The 17727-nt window shown below is 38.5% G+C and overlaps 1 protein-coding gene across 1 annotated transcript in view; it reads right to left on the reverse strand.

Annotated features, from left to right (window-relative positions):
* Positions 1 to 9443: 9443 nt before the first annotated feature.
* oprl1 (opiate receptor-like 1) overlaps positions 9444 to 17727 on the reverse strand; it is a 66294-nt gene continuing 58010 nt past the window's right edge. The window contains exon 6 of the mRNA XM_031844560.1: positions 9444 to 16385. Coding sequence (XP_031700420.1) covers positions 15841 to 16385 — 545 coding nt within the window. The 3' untranslated portion in view covers positions 9444 to 15840. The remainder of the gene's footprint in view (positions 16386 to 17727) is intronic.

The raw sequence follows: 17727 nt of genomic DNA on the forward strand, positions 1-17727 counted from the left end.
CATATATTTTTCATTGAATTATGTCATAGTAAAGGGTTACACAAATATCAAATATCAAATAAATAAATAAATACAGTCTGTATTGTCTTTCGCTTTTTTCGTTGTTTGATTAGTTTATAATGTTAAAATTCTCTATAAAGACGCAAGTGAACATAATCCAAAAACAACATGGAGGCTGCTTGTACCACTGTAATCTGCATTTATCAATGTGTGCATTTTAAAATGTATATTAGTTTTTATTAATTTTGCCAGCTACTGTATGTTTACTTTGATGTCAATACTAGTGTGCCAATAGAACCACATTACAAACACAGTGGAATCTGGAACATTAGACTTAAACTCTTGGTATGGCTGCTTCAACATGCTGGTACCAAAACACTTTGGCTTTCTAAAACAGACAACATACTGTTCCTCCATTTCTCTGGCTCCCTCCCCCCCTATTTCCACTCTTCAGCCCAACTTTTCCTGATCTTCCCATCATCTCATCCATGAAATCAGAGCATCAGAGCATGCTTCATTCATTGGAGCATCAAATGCATTTCACCTCTTCCCCTTCCTATACTTATCTTCCAAGAAACCTCTTCCTCTTCTGCACTGTCCTGTGACTTGTGTACACTTTGTAGAGGCTAGACACACAGAACAACCAAACGTAGGCCTCCTACAGACATGTTTATACAACTGACACTTAATTAGATTTCCTACTGCTTCCTGCTGGATTTCACAATGAACTTGAATGTTATGTCAACCCAAAATGAAAGTCCTGATTTTTTGGAAAATGTATTTTGTACCTTCTCTACTACCTTCTCTGTAATATGAGTTATTTAATCTATCATACCATTAGTTTTCAGATTGATTTTGTTCCTTCCAGACAACCACTGACTTCAATCATTTTCTAGGAATATTCAATTCCAGGAAATTGACCATTAGAGGTGAAAAAGTATTACATTGACAAGCTATGTCATGTACAAGATTATTAAATAAACAATAAAACCTGGGTATTTGGAATTTGGTTGTTTATTTAGTTGAAATGTTTTTCAGTTCAGATGCCAGGGTGTCCTTAAATGCACCATGAGGGAGTTTTCAGAACTGTAACCTTGGACACAAAAGGGAGGATGATCATGAAGTGAGCATTACATTTATTCTTGACCTGTGTGGAAAAGCTATAGTGCAAGTTAAAGATTGTTTTATCAATCTGAAGAAGAATTGGTTTACAGTTTACAGTCATATGAACACAAATAATTCATCTCCATGACAATTTAGCAATAGAAAGGCCACAAGAAAATGTAAGATGGACCTTGTATTGGGAAAGTTTTCGTTAACCTCATATTTCCTCGGTTGAGATTTGATTTTCATGCTCAATTCATCGTTTTCTCTTTTTTGTGGAAAGTTGCGTTACTTCATCCTCTCCTTGACTGTTTCTTGTCAAAAGGATGACAAAGCTTTCATCATCTCCAGCAACTTTCAAAGCTCTGCAAAATGATTTCCTCAGCTCTCTGAAATGAACCCAAAACAACTGCTGTATTGAAGGCAGAAAAATCCATTTTGGAATGTAAGGAAGCACCGGTTTGGTCAACGTTATCTAGAAGGGAAAAGAAAACTTCTTTCTAAAACTCATAATGAAACATCTAAGCCATCTGTCATTTTCTGTCCCTGTTCAATGAAATCGTCAAAGCCCTCTGGAGTGCATACTAGAAACGATGCTTTTACTGTTAAAAGTGGCCTTCCATCAAAGTTGTTTCTGTCTGGATATTTTATTCATGAGAGAGTTTGCTCAAACACTCACCTGCCTGTGAGTGTGCATTTAGAGCAGGGCCTAATACGATTTTTGGTTGGACCGCCAGACTCTTTTTATTGATCTGTCCTCCCTCAGCCTTTTATTTATTACCTCCAGCTGTTCTTTAAGATTCAATGAAGGGAGTCTGGGGACAAACTCAGACAACTCAAACAGTAGCCAATAGATGCAATCCGGTCGTCTCAGACAATGCTGCGTCACCTTTAAAGCTGTACCACTTTCAGCCTCGCTTTGTTTCCTGAATTTAAATTCTAGTGCTGGTGGAAGGGCAGGACATCTGATCTGCATGCAGAAACAGTTGAATTTGAACTTGAATCAATACGACCGTCCATAGCATTGTGTGTCCAGAGAAACCGGACTGATCAATATTAGATATTTTTCCACAGTCTTTATCCGTATCATTTGGTATAAAGAGCTGAATGTTGCCCTTCCCCTCGCCTTGCTCCCCTCGCCTCAGGAACTTTGTTTGGTCAGTATTTCTGAAAGTTTAAAACGTGTGTGGAGTAAGTCCTTAAAAAATAAAAAATATTACCACACCATATAAATGTGATTGTTGAAGATGATACAACAACTATTTTGTTTGCATTAAAACAGTAGTCCACAAATGTGCCTTCAGTCATCACAATCAATGTAGCAGAACCAGAGAAATCCTCTTTATTATTTCACACATTCTTCTTCCTTGTGGCCTCAATTTAACATTTTCTATTTTGTTTTCAACCTCTCTCATTCAACACCAACTGAAGACACACACTTTATTCAACAACGCCCTCCTTCACGCTCACACTTGTTAGACTTTGTGCACTCTGCCCGTGTCCAAACACAGCCCTCCACTGTTGGCGACTGAGCTGCTCCACTTGAGCAGTTGGCAGTTGAGCTGCTTCGATCAAAGCCCGGTGAAGAGGTTCTGTTGGAAGAGGAGGAGGAGGTGGTGTTACTCATTAATTCGCTACACTTACCATTTCCCCGCTGGTCCTGTGAAGCCTGCTCCTCGGGGAATTTCATTTTCATGGCTGGAACTGCCTCAGGAGAGTGAGGTTTGCCGTTCCAACCCAGTCTCGCTCCCCAGCTTGTCAAATACCAATGCTTGGTGACGCTGAACTGCCAGCTCCGTCTTGTACACCATGCTCCGCGATGACTCACACCATGACTTCACCACACCACAGGATGTATGGGTTGTAGCTGCTGCGGTAGTGGGACAATCACACATCACATTAGATCGATTGCGGTGATTGGCTGCTGGCAAAACCATGCAAATAGACTTTTTTTTCTAGATCTGGGTACAAATACGATCAAATGCAGCTTTTGTTTGACTGGAGTAGTTTCGATACTACTTGTTACTGGGTTATCTGATACCCAGCCCTAACCAGGATAGAGCGAAGTGTCCTAAAATATAATAATATACATTTAGTCACTTGATTACGTGTCTTATCTTAGCCATTATACTGCAAAAAGTAATTTTTTGTTACAATTAAGTTAAAATAGCTGTGAAAACATACAATTCAAATGATCAAATTGCATGGTCAAGTTTGCAATCTTTAATTTTTCCATAAACTATAGGACTTTTAGTTTTTTTTTTATACAAGGCCAACATTTTTTCTGATGACCTTATATTTTAATAGTAAATGTCTGGAGCACCACTTGAGTACACCCAAACCTGTGTGATCACCTTTTCATTGGAAGCTTTGTTCCATCTTCAGTGGATTTGGGTCATAACTGAAGCAATTTTTGATCATCACGCTTTTTACAAACTTGATAAAGTATAAAAGAATGCCCATGGCCTTCTGTGTATTGCACAGTACGATAGTTAAAAGGCACAATCAAATTAATTAAGGATAAAATGTAATTATAAATATAATCATATATTATCTATATGCAGTTAACCAACAAGGCAAGAGCAACAGCATTTAGCATTTAAAATGCACCAAATTTTGCTCCAGAGCCATTTCTTTTACTTATTCATAACAGTGGAGCAGAAGAAATTCAACCTGCATCTCACTTGATCCATGTGAATTTGTCCAACTGGATGATGCTCACACCAAAATAAGCAGCATTCACAAATATGACTACAGCAAAGGTCAGTGGACAAAGTGACCAAATGTAACAACAGAAAGAGCAACGAGATGTCCTGAAATATAACTGAAGAGGGCTCATCAGGACTCTCATGTGGTTTGGCAAAAAGGGACAAATGCTTTATATAGGTAGAGTAAAGGGATGTTGAGTGTGTGTAGTGTGGAGGAAACTTGGTGTGGGGTGTGCAGAGAAAACGAGTTCCACCCATCAATCCAATTTACACCGCTTATCTGATTCTGGTTTGTGGTGGTAGGAGGCTTTGCAAGGTAGCCAGACACATTTGTCAAACCCTGCCTGCTTTTCCCTCCTACACACACAATATATAATCGCCAGGTAACATGGATATCATTTTGAGAAATGATAGCAGGCATTTTTCCTCTGCAGCTCTTACTGAGGAGAGACCAATTACAAGGTCATTGTGGGACTAGTGTTGCTGCTTCAGGGCAGGCTGAGGTCTCTGAGGCTGTTACACAGAGAGAGAGAGGGGTGGATGTCAGTGGCAGAGGTCTGTCTGTTTGGCATATCTACCACTCATCTCTCTTTCGTTTACTCTGCTCTTTCTCTGTCTGTGGTGGAGTAAAGCTTGACAAAGAAAGTCTTTACCTGTAGGAAGGGGATGCAAAGGGAATAAAGTCCTGCACAGCCATTTTAGAATGACACACTGGGAGTCATGTGTAGGTTTTGCTGCTAGAACCATCATGCAAGGACAGTTAACACACAATCTTAGCATTAATCTGAGTACGACAGGAATTCAAAAAGACACATCAAGGAATTCATCCATTTCGAGGAAACAGTTTTTCAATTAGATTTGTCAGAAAAGGCTCTGCTCTGCTCTGAAAGAATTTGATCTGCCTGCAACAAGAATTTGCCCCATCATATGAAATCACATCATATCGAATCATATTAAAACACATGAACAGTATTTTATATTGAATTCAGGGATATATTAACAATGGATAAAAGTATGTGCTAAAAATTGCAAAAGCTGAGGCAGCAAACAGAGTTGGCCCGAGAGTATCAGCAGAGAAAAATAATTTACACACCGTGGTCGTGACCAATGCAAAATTATCGCCTACGAATATTTAGCATCAAAACTGTTTATTATGGCAACTATGTGAGTTGCACTGCCCCTCGTAAAGAGTTAAGCAGTGTATGTCTCAGGCTCTTATTGTGAAAGGTCAGAATGGAAAGAGTGGCTCCGGTAGCGTTGCCTTCTTCAGTGTTGAAAGAAGTAATAAAATTTACCGTTCGGACTATGGAGCCTTCGTATAGTTGAACACTATTGTGTACATTTTGAATAGGTCAGTTGCACTCAGGGTGGTTGGTTGATGCCTTTATTGGCAGCATGAAAGCTCAGAAGAGAAAAGGCACAGGGTATAAAGCCCTCCCTGTACACCTGTATAAATATGACTGGACTAGTGATACCGATCTGCTTATGCAAACATGTCTTCAGTGCTCTCCAGAAGTAATACATATGAATGCTATGCTTCAGGATTGAATTCATGACAAGTGGCGATTTTGACCAGAGACACTTTTGGACCAAATATTTGGACAGACAGACCTCCATTATCATCCTCATGCCTAAAAATCATCAAATTGTTTAATCAATTATTATTGGTGTTAAAGGTAGAGGAATTTCTGACCATGAAGAAACGTTTTTATAAATGGGTCACTCATGTGAGCCCGCAGGCAACGTAATACAGGCTTGACATCTGGTTAATCATGTCACAGCCCGGCTCACAGACTGCCACAAAACAGGCAGACAAGCGAGCTGGCTGCTAAGAAAAGCATTTTATTTTCCCACAAACAAATGAAACAATACAAACGGTAGGTATCAGTTGTATGGATGTGTGTGGCAGTGCATAGCGATAAATAGAATAGAAACCCAAAAGAAGAGTGTAATGCTGGTGGCTGAAAGGATCTCCTCTCCCAGAGAGCCAGGCTGCCAAATGAAGAAGGCCTTTAAGGGGAGAGCCACACCAGCACAGCACAGGTGCAGCTCATTGAGTTCGATGCAGTATATTATAATTAAACTTACTGTTAAACAATAGACGTTTTTGTTTTAGTTTTTTTGCTAATGGCTGTTCTGCTCGAGGCTATTCTGTTAATATGGCAAAAAAAATTCCCTGAACAAATGCTATTTTAATAAAACAATAGTTACATTGAGACAACACAGTCGTCCCCAGCGTCTGTCTCTCTGCCTCCTCCCATTTTGTCTTCCATCATTAATTCTATCTCTTCACCCTTCTGCCACTAATCATTGCTCATTAGTCATAGCTGGTTCTATTTCTAGATCAGCTAATTGCATGGTTACTAATTAGTTACAAATACATATGCAGCTGTTTGTGACTGCATGTGAGTCAGATTAAGTGTTTGCATTAGTTGCAGCCATGCAAAACTCTGTTAGGGATTCCAGTTTTAATTTAAAGGTTTGTGTGTGTCCATGATGGTGATGATAACATTTGTGTATGCCTGTGCAGGGATTGATGAATGAGTGACCGTCCTCCTCTGCTGCCTGGAAATGATTTCAGTGTAATTGTATTGCTGTAATTGTGTCATGGCGTCAACTTGGCTTTATCATTACCGTTCTCAAACAGAGCCAAGATCGTGTGACGTAGGCAGTGATACGTGTACAATCTTTTTTTGTTTGCTCTGTGGAAGCCAGCATGCACAAAGACAGTGAAAGCACCACTCCTGCTGAGGCAAAACAACGTTACTGTAGTGCAAACATGTAGTTATAAAGGCTTATCACTGTGCTGTCATAAAGATACAGTATAATGGCAAACTGTTCCTTGATACTATATGTTGCTGTCACACTGTGGCTGTGAAAAGATCTCCCGGCCACAGAGTCAGCCTCCTGCTGTGGTGACTGAATGACTGTATCAGAAAGAGGACCCAGATATAATAGATCACATGTGGAGAACAGAGAGTTGCTTTTGCTGTCTATGAACAGCCCTGCTCACTGTTTGTTAATACGGTTGCTTCACCCTCTGTAGTTCACTTGTGTTATTCATAGGTAGACAAAATATGATGTTAATACTTTGCTCGCAAATAGATTATCTGCAATATTTCTAAAGGTGGAAATAGATATGTCTGAGGTTAAAGCAAAAGTTGCGACAGTTAATGGCCTGAAGTTTATAATCGCCCCTCGGAACTTGCTTTCCATACAGTATATCACAGATGCTATCCGTGGTGCTGAACCCACGCTGGTTTTGTAATTGTGGCCTATGTAAATGCAATTTACCTGATTTGACTTTGTTTGACTTTACAATTGACTTGGCTTTACGCTACCTTAAGAATGTTAATGTTTCTGAACTAAAATATATTTCATGAATACGTTTCATATCAGCTTTGAATCATGCTTGCAGAAACACACAATACAAACCAGTTCAATGCATGACACAATGTGCAAAATAGGTCTAATAAAGTCTTGGTTACAATCTGTAACCAGACTGCAAGATAAGAGCTCTGGGGCATGTCCGATGATGGGAAATTTCATAGCAAACTGCCCATTCGGGTTTGATATTTCTCAAGTACTACATGGAAAATGTGTCCTAATGCTGATGTTAGAGGAAAGATCTCCTCACTATCACCTTGTGGGGAGCATCAGGATCCAAAGTAAATGTAGTGCAAACCTGACCAATTTCATCAGGGTATTGTAAAGGACCAAAGCGTTTGCCAAGATGAGGATTTAACCTGACATGGTGCTGTGTCAAACGACAGGGATCACAATTATAATTAGTATTTGTCTCTCTCTGGGAACCATAAATATCTTTTACAAATCTTTTGTTGATCTTGTAATGTTTAACCAGTGTCTGGTAGATCGACAAAGCAACCAATTGACAGTGCCCTTTTTAGACTGCTAGTCAAAAAGAATCCACATAAGAAACTCAATACACAAGAAGCAGCCATCTATAGTATCCATGTGCCTCAAATACAGGAAATATCTAAAGGCCGAAAACGGATGACCCTCCGTGCTGAAAGGGCGACATTGGGAAATTGGTTTTACCTTTTCCTCTCAGAACTACTTTGAAACCTGTGAGCAGCAGCTCTGAAAAACGATTTTAAAAGGTCAACTGGTTGTTCACTCTCTTATTTTTCATATTCTTCTTCTGGAGATATTTCTCCCTCTTGCCCCTAAGTGTCCTCACTGTTATTGTTGTGAGACAGTTTATTTTTGTTGACAAAATGTAATAATGTGTCCTGGTCTGTTTATTTTATAATAGTAATCTTGTGTGCATGGTCAGTTAGCCATGTACTAGTCTATTATTTATATTCATTCATTTACTCACATCCGCTATGTAGCTCCTGGATCACGGGATGACAAAAAGAGAACGGATCACTGAGTTTGTCCTGAGGCTTGGTGCTATTTTATGGAGGTAATTATATTGCCTGGGAGGCGGCAATACCTTAAAGGCTAAAGGCAGGGAACAAATGTCTCTTTCACGCAGTCAATGCCACAAATTACATGAAAGATTCTAACATGATTGCCTGCTGTATTGCTCTGCAAGATGTGCTCAAAAAAAGTTGGCGTTGTATGTTTCTTCAAACCACGGGATGCAATGCACACCAAACGTAAATAAATAACAACTGATCACAGAGGACTTTCTTACATAACATTACGTAACAAGCTTCACAACGTTGCATAACAAGTGTAAAGTCAGCGTTTACTTTTTCTTCACAGTGGTCTCCTTGGTGAAAGTCCTGTATCTGTTTCATCCATCCTCCACCACTTCTATCCTCCCTTAGTGGACTTTTCTGCTCTTTATATTTACATTATAACTTTCCATAACGGCAGCTCAACATCATTTTCTCTGCGTGTTGCTAACTGTAACACGTCACCTGCTCTTCCCAAATGCAAAAATACCACATAAAAGAATAACAAAACCTCCAAATTCAACGTATCCGTGGTTTGCAGAAATGTACAATGCCAACACATTTGGCTGTTAGCTGGGCTGGCTTCATTTATTTAGATATATGGTAGGTCAAATCCCCCTGTCCAGAGTTGGTTATATGCCATAATGGTACCATCCTCCTTCTGAGTAACAGAAACTGTTTCAGCCAATGGCAGAAAATATTTCTGAACATTCTTTATTAGCAGGTGGTGCCCTCCAGAAAATAAAAAAAGGAAATGCATGCATTAGATAATATATGGAATGTATCATCTCTTTTCATTCTATCTCCAGAATGTATATTGTCAGGCAATGTGAATATTTAGTGAATCTGTGGATTAATACAAGCATCTTCCACTGAACCTGCACATTAGGAAGTTGATTAACTTAACTATTTAGAGAGTGAGGAAGCAAACTAGTTTGGGTTTGTGGCAAAATCTGGTCAATCAAGCTCTTAACACATATGATCTCTTATTAATTCTTAATTAAGCTTTTTTCTTCTTCAACATAATTTATATACGTAAATAAAGCTTGTAAAAATATAGGATTTAAATGATCAGTGTAGTGTTTCTAACAAGAAAATCTACAACAGAAACTATACAAAATATAACTACGTCATTATTCAAAGCATTGATTGTGATTTGTACCAAATGAGTCAACAAATTTAAAGAATAACAATGAGTCATACATGGCCATAATTTATTTATTAATTTCATATGCAGAGAAAAATATACAATTTAAAATTCAAGCTTCAGCAAAAAGTCTATGCTTTAACGACAAGCCAGCTAGCATGGTAGTTCAGTCTGCCATCTGCAGAACAGGAACATTACGTTTATGTAGCTACAGCCAGAGTGATGTGATATAAACAGCTCTGTCACCTGACTCCAACCAATTACAACCGATACTCAAATCCCACTAATAGCAAATTGTGACCGGATAGCATTAGCCAATATTTAAATCAACATAATGATATCACATTTCAGCATTCAGCTGATGCTCTGACGTAGTCCCGACCCCAACATGAGATAAGAACCGTAGAGAGGACTTCCAACTTTTGTGATCAAAGCCAAATTGTGTCAGCGGATTTGTGGTTGAAAATAGGTAAGGAGTGGGGCCTTGACAGCAACAACAGCAAAAATGTCTCTCATTTTTGAGCCCTAAGAACTGTTTCACTTCATAACTCAGGCAGTGAGCAAAATGCAGTCCACAAGTAATACATAGATACATACTGGACAGTTTCCCGCACAGCAAAAAACACAAGGCGACACTGTTTTTCTCTTTTGATAGCAATAATAGTAATAACAACATCAACATTGTATGTTTTTTTTTCCTCGATTTGGATTTTCAACAGTTTTTTCATTTGACATTCATGTGGTCTGTAAAATGTAAACAAATGAAAGGAATCTCCCTGCGTTCAGATGCACGGAGGTAACAATACGTACCATTACGGTTAGCAAGAAATAGTTTGTATTTATACACCAAGAATAACAAGTGAAAGAGGTCAGACGTTAAACTAATTTCATACTTTTACACAAGTGTAATATTAAAACAGAATGTTTGTACAGAGCTAACAGACAGTATAACTATGCTCACTCTGCGTTGTTAAACGGAAGGATTTTGCCCTCTTTGAGTCCTTTTTATGTAGTTTTGTGCTACAAAAAAACACCAAACAGTAATACAAAATATTGTAACGCCTTCAGTTTAAACATAAACAGTTAAGCACAAAGAGCCTAACAGCTGCGTTATAGCTTCGCCTTGATTAAGGTGAATCATGTCGAAGCAAGTGTCCTCGATGCTCTGAACATTTTTACTACACAAAGTCTGCTAGGTTGTACAAAAGACGACCAGTATTCATAAAACTATCTTAAGAACAGAACAGATGGACTTGATCATCAAGGATACCAGAGGTATGGCAAAACTGTAGAGCTACGAGAATTTATGAAACTTTACTTGGCAAAGATGAGCCTCACAAAGCCAGACTATTTTGAAAATAACAACTCTTTAAACAAAGATTCAGCTCCTGATTTTTTATACCTAATGGCCCACTTCACTTCACTTTTGAGTTTCAAAAGTTATGGATTTGCAGGCACTATTAGACACTTAGTATGTGATAATGTGTGGTGAATCAGAAAATGGCACAATGTGGAAGCAAAGCCGGGTCCATTATTTTCTATACCCGAACACCTTGGAGTGTGTTACGTGTTGTGTTTTATTACCATGCTTATGGCAGGGTAGCTTAAAGTAAAAAGGAGCTGTTTTTAAGTCATATAAGCTTTTTCAATGTTTGTTTGTTTGTGAACAGTGGTTACCTGTTGTTTAATACACCTTGAGCACTGATTTAGAACAATGCTTAAACTGTTGACTCAAACTTCTTTTTAGCTTTCTCCATGAACCAAATGTCACAAGTTGTCTTTGTGGCCATATACAAAACAATGTATCAGGGAGATTATGTTTAAACTACTGAAAACATGTAATATAATAATAAAGCAATTTTGTCTTTTTATATTACAATTTTATTCTTGTCATTGAGGAGGTTGGTCTATGGCGTTCTGCCGGTTACGCTCGTTGTTTTCTTACTTCTTCATAGTACATTTCTGTTCGTACGCCCTCTGGAGTTTCACAGAATACTGAAACGAACGGCGCATTGAGCACAAACGACATCTGATAAATTTGTTTAGGTGTGCTTTACCTTCACACTCAAAGGTAAGAACCAAAGTGACAGCATGCGGTTTTATTGTAAAAAGTTTAAGGAAGAAGAAAAACAGAAAAAAAACACACTTTCCTAAAATGCCAAAAGGGTCAATGACACTAGATTTAACACTGATCTTTTAGCAATTAGTAATAAAGTAGTTACATCCTCAATGTATGGCGAAAGACAGCTATTCTAAGAAATACAAAGTCAAAATTGAATTTTTCTCTGGCTTCAGCAGCTTTATGAATACAGCTCTGGACTAGTATAAACTAACAGCAAAGCACCAGTAAAAACTAGAACACATCTTATCCAGACAGAGAGCGAGCTTCAGTTAGCAGACTTCACTTGATATTTAAGGCAATGTAAGTTCATAGAATGGTTCCTCTCAAACAAAAGAAGATTATTTAGGATTTATTTATGCTGCAAAGAGTAACTGCAGGAAAGAAATTGGTTTGCACATAACTTAAACAATACAATCGACAGCAAATCCACAAACGTTCATGACAGCAAATGGTGTCATCTTTCTATCGTGAAATTCATCAAAATGTAAATTTTTTTTGAAACAAACAAACAAACATTTTAAATTAAAAGTAAGGACATCTGAACCAATCAGAAATTAGCAAATTATATGAAGAGATACAAATTGAAAAAATGAAAGGGGACACCAACCCTAAAACAGAATCCACATGTTAATTCTTAAGCCCCATGGCAGTTTAACCGCTATCTGGCTCACTAGAGCTGCAGCCAAACATTGTATAATCCAAAGTGTGTAACTGCAAAAATGTGAAATTGAATTTCCATTTGTTTAATCCCTCAAAGCAAACGCTGATTTTAACAAACAAAGAATTCAAATGAATACCAAAATTGGCCATAATCTTAAATATACAGTAGACTCAGACATTGAAGTAGAACCAGTTTCTGGAGTGAAACCATTCAATGTTTATGAGTAGCTGATTTTATTTATGGACCGATAACCAAAACTGATTTATAAATGTTAAGATTAAGCTATGAATCAGAAAATGCAACCGACATTTCAACTTTTTTTTAATCTTTATGTTAAAGTCAAACAGTGAGATTATTTTATATTTGTAATGAACATTAACAGGAAAATGTGTAAAGACTTTTTCCTAACATTTTGCAACCATTTAGTAAAAAAATGTAAGGTAGGTAGGTAGTTTTTGGTCATCACAATAGGGCTCATATAAAAACTACTACAAATAGAACTACGAAAAAGCCACAGTTAGACTTATGTGAGAGACACATTTCCAGTTAAGAACAGACATAAATCATAATATATTCATCATTCCATCATAATGGTTCATATTTTTCACAACTGTCTATTTCTTTCAGTTCAAGTATCAAGTGTCCCAGAAGATGTCCAACAGTTGGAATACTGCATCTAGTCTAATGCTGTCAGTATTATTTCCCAAACTGTACAGGAACATAAGAATACCTGATGTGGTTTCTGTTTCGGAGTTGATTTCCACTTTAAGACACGAAGAAGAGAGAGAGAGCCCCTTTGTCCCTTGAAGTGGGGTCAAAGCACTGTGACCCCGATATTCTGCTTTGCCACTGTGGTACTGGGAGTCAAAATGAAAATCTCACAGCACTCTTTCCCAACCCCACCCAATGTAATTGTCCCCACCTCAAAATATCTCAAACCCAGAGTTCACCGCCAACATTCCCAATCCCAACCATGTCTTGGAACCCCATCAGTTTCACCTCTGATTTCCCAAACCTGACAGCAGCTACAGACCTTGGAAAAAAATCCGCACACCCATGTGTTTGATTTTCAAAGCTGATTATATTCCCTCTGTATGTAGGGGTCATGGGAAATTAAAACGCAAGCTGCAAGCATGCTTATAGTATTTCAACAGGGTATTTCAGATTGTATCATAACTGTTTTTAGAGAAATATCTGATATTCTCATTGTTATATCAGACATTTCCTTTCTACAGTGGGTCAGATTAAATGGCTGTTGTCAAATAGATGAACAGTGAACAGTGTTAGCTAGTTACCAACTGAGCCCGTAATAGATCTCAAGGGCTGGATATCAACATATGGTTCCAACTATACACAAATTTAAAAGAACCAGACCTTCCCTAAAAAAATATCCCTAAGATTCCTCTTTCCTGAAAGCAAACTTTGGTTTCTTTATGCTTATAAACTTCTTAGTAATATATTTGAACATTTTTTTAGATGTAGGCAATAGGTTGCAAAGTGAGGTAACCAACTACTTTCACTTTTGATGTTCACAGAATCATGCCGTGTGCAGCATACAATCCAATGATGGTTGTTCACAGAAAGACGGAAAAGATCAATTATTGCCTGACTTCTTTATTGAAACAGCAACAGTTTGCTCTGCTGCCCTCAAACTTCTGGGATTGTTGTATTAAACAGCATTTGCTGTTAGGAATGAAATCTTAAGGATTGCAACATTACGTTGGTTTCTGTTTGTGCTCAAACAAAATACAAAGATTTAAAAATTAGGATTCAATAAGAGATAGAATTATTAAGCAGACTCCAAACATATCAAGTATAAATGATAGGCAGCCCTACTTATCATCATTACCAGCAAACATTCATGTTTTCTTTTTTCTTTTCAACTAACTGTGGAAATGTTGGCTCAACTGGCCAACTGCAGTGTGGTGAATGACTCAGGTAGTTAGCTATCAGGTTTAGAGTAATGTCTATTTCGTTGTATTCATTTTTAAACAAATTGTGTTGAAAAGTTTCACAAGAGATGTTTGGTTCAATTGTAAATATCATCTTGTAAGCGTGTTTCAAAAAAATGAGGATTGTTTTTCAAATGTCATTACAATTAAGAAGAACTAATTCATTACAACTAATCTCATAATTGTTATTTGACAACTTCTGCATTTCAGATTTGCTTGAAACAAATATTTGAAACAGCTTTTATGAATACGTTTTTTTGCCCAGGTCATGTAGATAGAATAAGAAAGATGATGTTTGTGGCAAAAATTCGCAAGTCCGAGGTGCAAAATTGGGTACCTACCCTTAGACTGGCTAATTTACATTTCATTTGTGGACACACCACAGAGAGGCACTGTCATTCATCTTATGTAGCAAGAACAAGAAGAAGGATTAATACCCAGGCTGGGCTTGTCCCAAAAACTGATTTTGTTGTTCACTTTTTGCTGTTTTTTCAGATTACAATACCACCAGTTTTTCACTGGTGATCATAGTAAGTTTTAAAAAAACAAAAACTCTCAGAAACTAGTTTGACAGGGTTTCTCGGGCTTGATTTGCTTCAGAACACATTGAGAAAAGTTGCCCCTATGATAAATAACATTCATGTGACCCATTCAGATTCCATACACACAGTTTGAGAAATATTGTTCAAGAGCAGTTTGCAGCACATAGTTCTTTTTCTTATGCCAGCTGTTGTTTTACATCCAACTTCATGTCTAAAGGCTGAAATATAATATCATACTTTGATTGCCCAGTCCTTATAAGGGCTTACAGCAGCATATTACCATTATCTAGACCCATCTTTAGAGAAACCAACATATACCCCGTACTGGGATGAGTGTGGAGCACAGGAAGTTGGTAATTCTGAAACATCAACGGATAAAGATACAATTAACTGTAATGAAAGTGTTTATTCTCTATTTCACAGTTCCAGAAAGCCTAAGTCTTCCTTGGCTTCTTCAGTATGTGGTCCTTACCGCCAGATAGCCAAGATCTGTGCTTCCAATGTTGAGTATATTCTTTTTACAAGCACCAAGTAGGGCATTGTGTTTTTTCTTTTTTTTTGGTATATGCACCCACTCTATTACATCTATAATATGGTCTCTACAAATGACTCTCCCCAACCTCTGCCTTCTCATACCCAAGTACAGAGTCAGGCATCTTTCTAGAGATGCAGCAACAGATACCAGACTCAGGCTTTTTTTTGGAGCTGAAGTGTCAAATAATGGTGTTACCTCTTTTGTGTTTACGTCCACCAAGATAGTTGGATGAAAGTCTTACTTTCCAAAATATCTGAATGCCTCAGTGGAATTAGGACCATAGTCATTCCTTGATCCAGGATCCAGAATGGTCTGAGCTGCTCCCATATCTGGCACTATCTCCTTCCTAGATGTCCACACCCATCCCACCAAAGCTTTCAACGTATTCCATTTCCCTCCACCCATATACTATAAGCACGATATGTTTACCATCCTTATGCGTTCCTAAATTCTTTTCCTTTCAACCCCATCCTCCTCATCGCCCTCCCCCCCGCCCCAAGCCAGTCTTCTAGTTGGGGGGCGGGGGGGCTCGTGCCGCTAGAGAGCTGTAATCTGAGTCAATTCTGTGTTGGAGTTCCCTGTCCCGTGGTTCTCTTCCCTCTGTTTGGGGTCTACCCCCACCAAGGGGAGCTCCACGCCTAGTCATGCAGGATTAGGCGTCCCTCCTCCTGACCCCCTGCCATCAGCCTTGCAGCTGTAAGCAGCCGCCACCTCCCTAGCAATGCTCCTCATCCTGCCTGACTGTTGGGTGTCGAGGCGGAATGGCGAGGGTTTGCAGAACTCCCGGAAGCAGCGCTTGAAGTTCTCATCCAGGAAGGCATAGAGGACAGGATTCAAACTGCTGTTGACGTAGCCCAGCGCGATGCAGAAGTGCATCAGGACCACTGTGAACAAGCTGGTCAGGTTGAAGCCCAGAGACTGAGCCAGGACCATTATCTGGATAGGTGTCCAACAGACGACAAATGCTGCCACCACCACCAGGACCATCCTGGTGATGCGCCGCAGGTTGCGGTCTTTTTCCTTGGAGCCAGACAAGATGCGAACGTTGCGCAGGCGCTTGACCATCAGGCTGTAGCAGATGCTGATGATAGCAACGGGGATGAGGAAGGAGAAGAGGAAGATACAGGTACCGAAGACAGGATCCCAGTGAGTCCTTGGTTCAGGTAAAACCATGATGCACTCAACACCTAGATGTATTGGAGAAGAGGAAGAGAAGAAAAGAGATGAAATAAAAATATTAAATATGTGGTGAGGAAAAAATTGTAATTGCAGACTGAACATGTAGGTTACAGCCTTGTAGCAACAGAGTAAGTCCAGGATGTCTTTAGTCTTAGTCGCATAAAGACTGGAAGAAGGGAGAAACTGCTAGTATTGCTCTCTTAAAAGTGAATCAAACACTATCAATCATATAATCGGTTCCACTGGAGCTATTTCTTGAGCAGTCACTGACCAATAAAGCTGTGGTGACTCCTGGTGACTAGCTTGATAGTTATCAAAACAGCTGTAACAAATCTGGTCCCTATACTTCTTGTCTGTGTGCTAAGCTAGACAAAGTATTGATGCAGAGGAAATTGATATCTGTTTTCGAATGTGACTGATAAAAATAAACCTTTTTTTCACACACTGCAATTAAACCAGGATAAAGCCTACTGTGTTTATTACAGGGAACAATGTGGATGATGTCTGAATAATAATTGTTCATTAAAAATGCTAATTACTAATGTAGATTAGGCAGTGATACTAATAATAGAAGACAGGCAAGCATAATTACAGAGAATAAAAACTAATTTGCATCTATAGTAGGCTATGATTATATAGGTACATACGTAGAAGCAAACATGTGGCAGGATGAATTAACTATGATAGGAGAGTCAGTTTTCACATAGTTTAATCGGTTTACTCATCATCATCATCATCATCATCATCAATTCAAATAATGATGGGAGAATACATTATACAACATCTGTACAAAACACATCTGTGCTTTCAGCCTAAATCATAACGCAGAACAGCATCCCAGTCCTCCTGATAAGACTGAATAAATTCACCTTGTTTACCCAAATTAAACTCAGCTGTTGGGTTTGGACACTGTAAGGTAATCCTCTTATCATGCAGGAAGCAGAGGATCACAAATTAAAGAGAAAATATAAAGTTGACTCTTGAACAGCAGTGTGCGAAAGCTAAAAAATAAACAGTAAGCCTTTTCACCTCCAGATAATAAGAACAGATTTCCTGCAGATCCAAGGGGGGCAGTGATTAGCTCATTAGCTCATTAGCTCTTTGGGATATGATGAACTTGAAAAATACACATATGCTCACTCTAACTAGTTTTGGACAATTTGAACCAGATGATGGTGCTAGATAAATAGTTGAGGTTTCACCAAAGTGATTACAGTTAATCCCAAGAAGGGCATGAATGTATGTAACAAATTTGATGGCAATCCATCGACAAACAGACAATGCCATTCCTAGAGCGATGCTGCTAGCAAGGTTATAAACAGAATTTTCTTTTAATCAATTCTCACTTAC

Source organism: Anarrhichthys ocellatus, unplaced genomic scaffold (genome assembly GCF_004355925.1).
Source record: "Anarrhichthys ocellatus isolate YVR2014 unplaced genomic scaffold, GSC_Weel_1.0 scaffold5, whole genome shotgun sequence".
Taxonomy (NCBI): Eukaryota; Metazoa; Chordata; class Actinopteri; order Perciformes; family Anarhichadidae; genus Anarrhichthys; species Anarrhichthys ocellatus.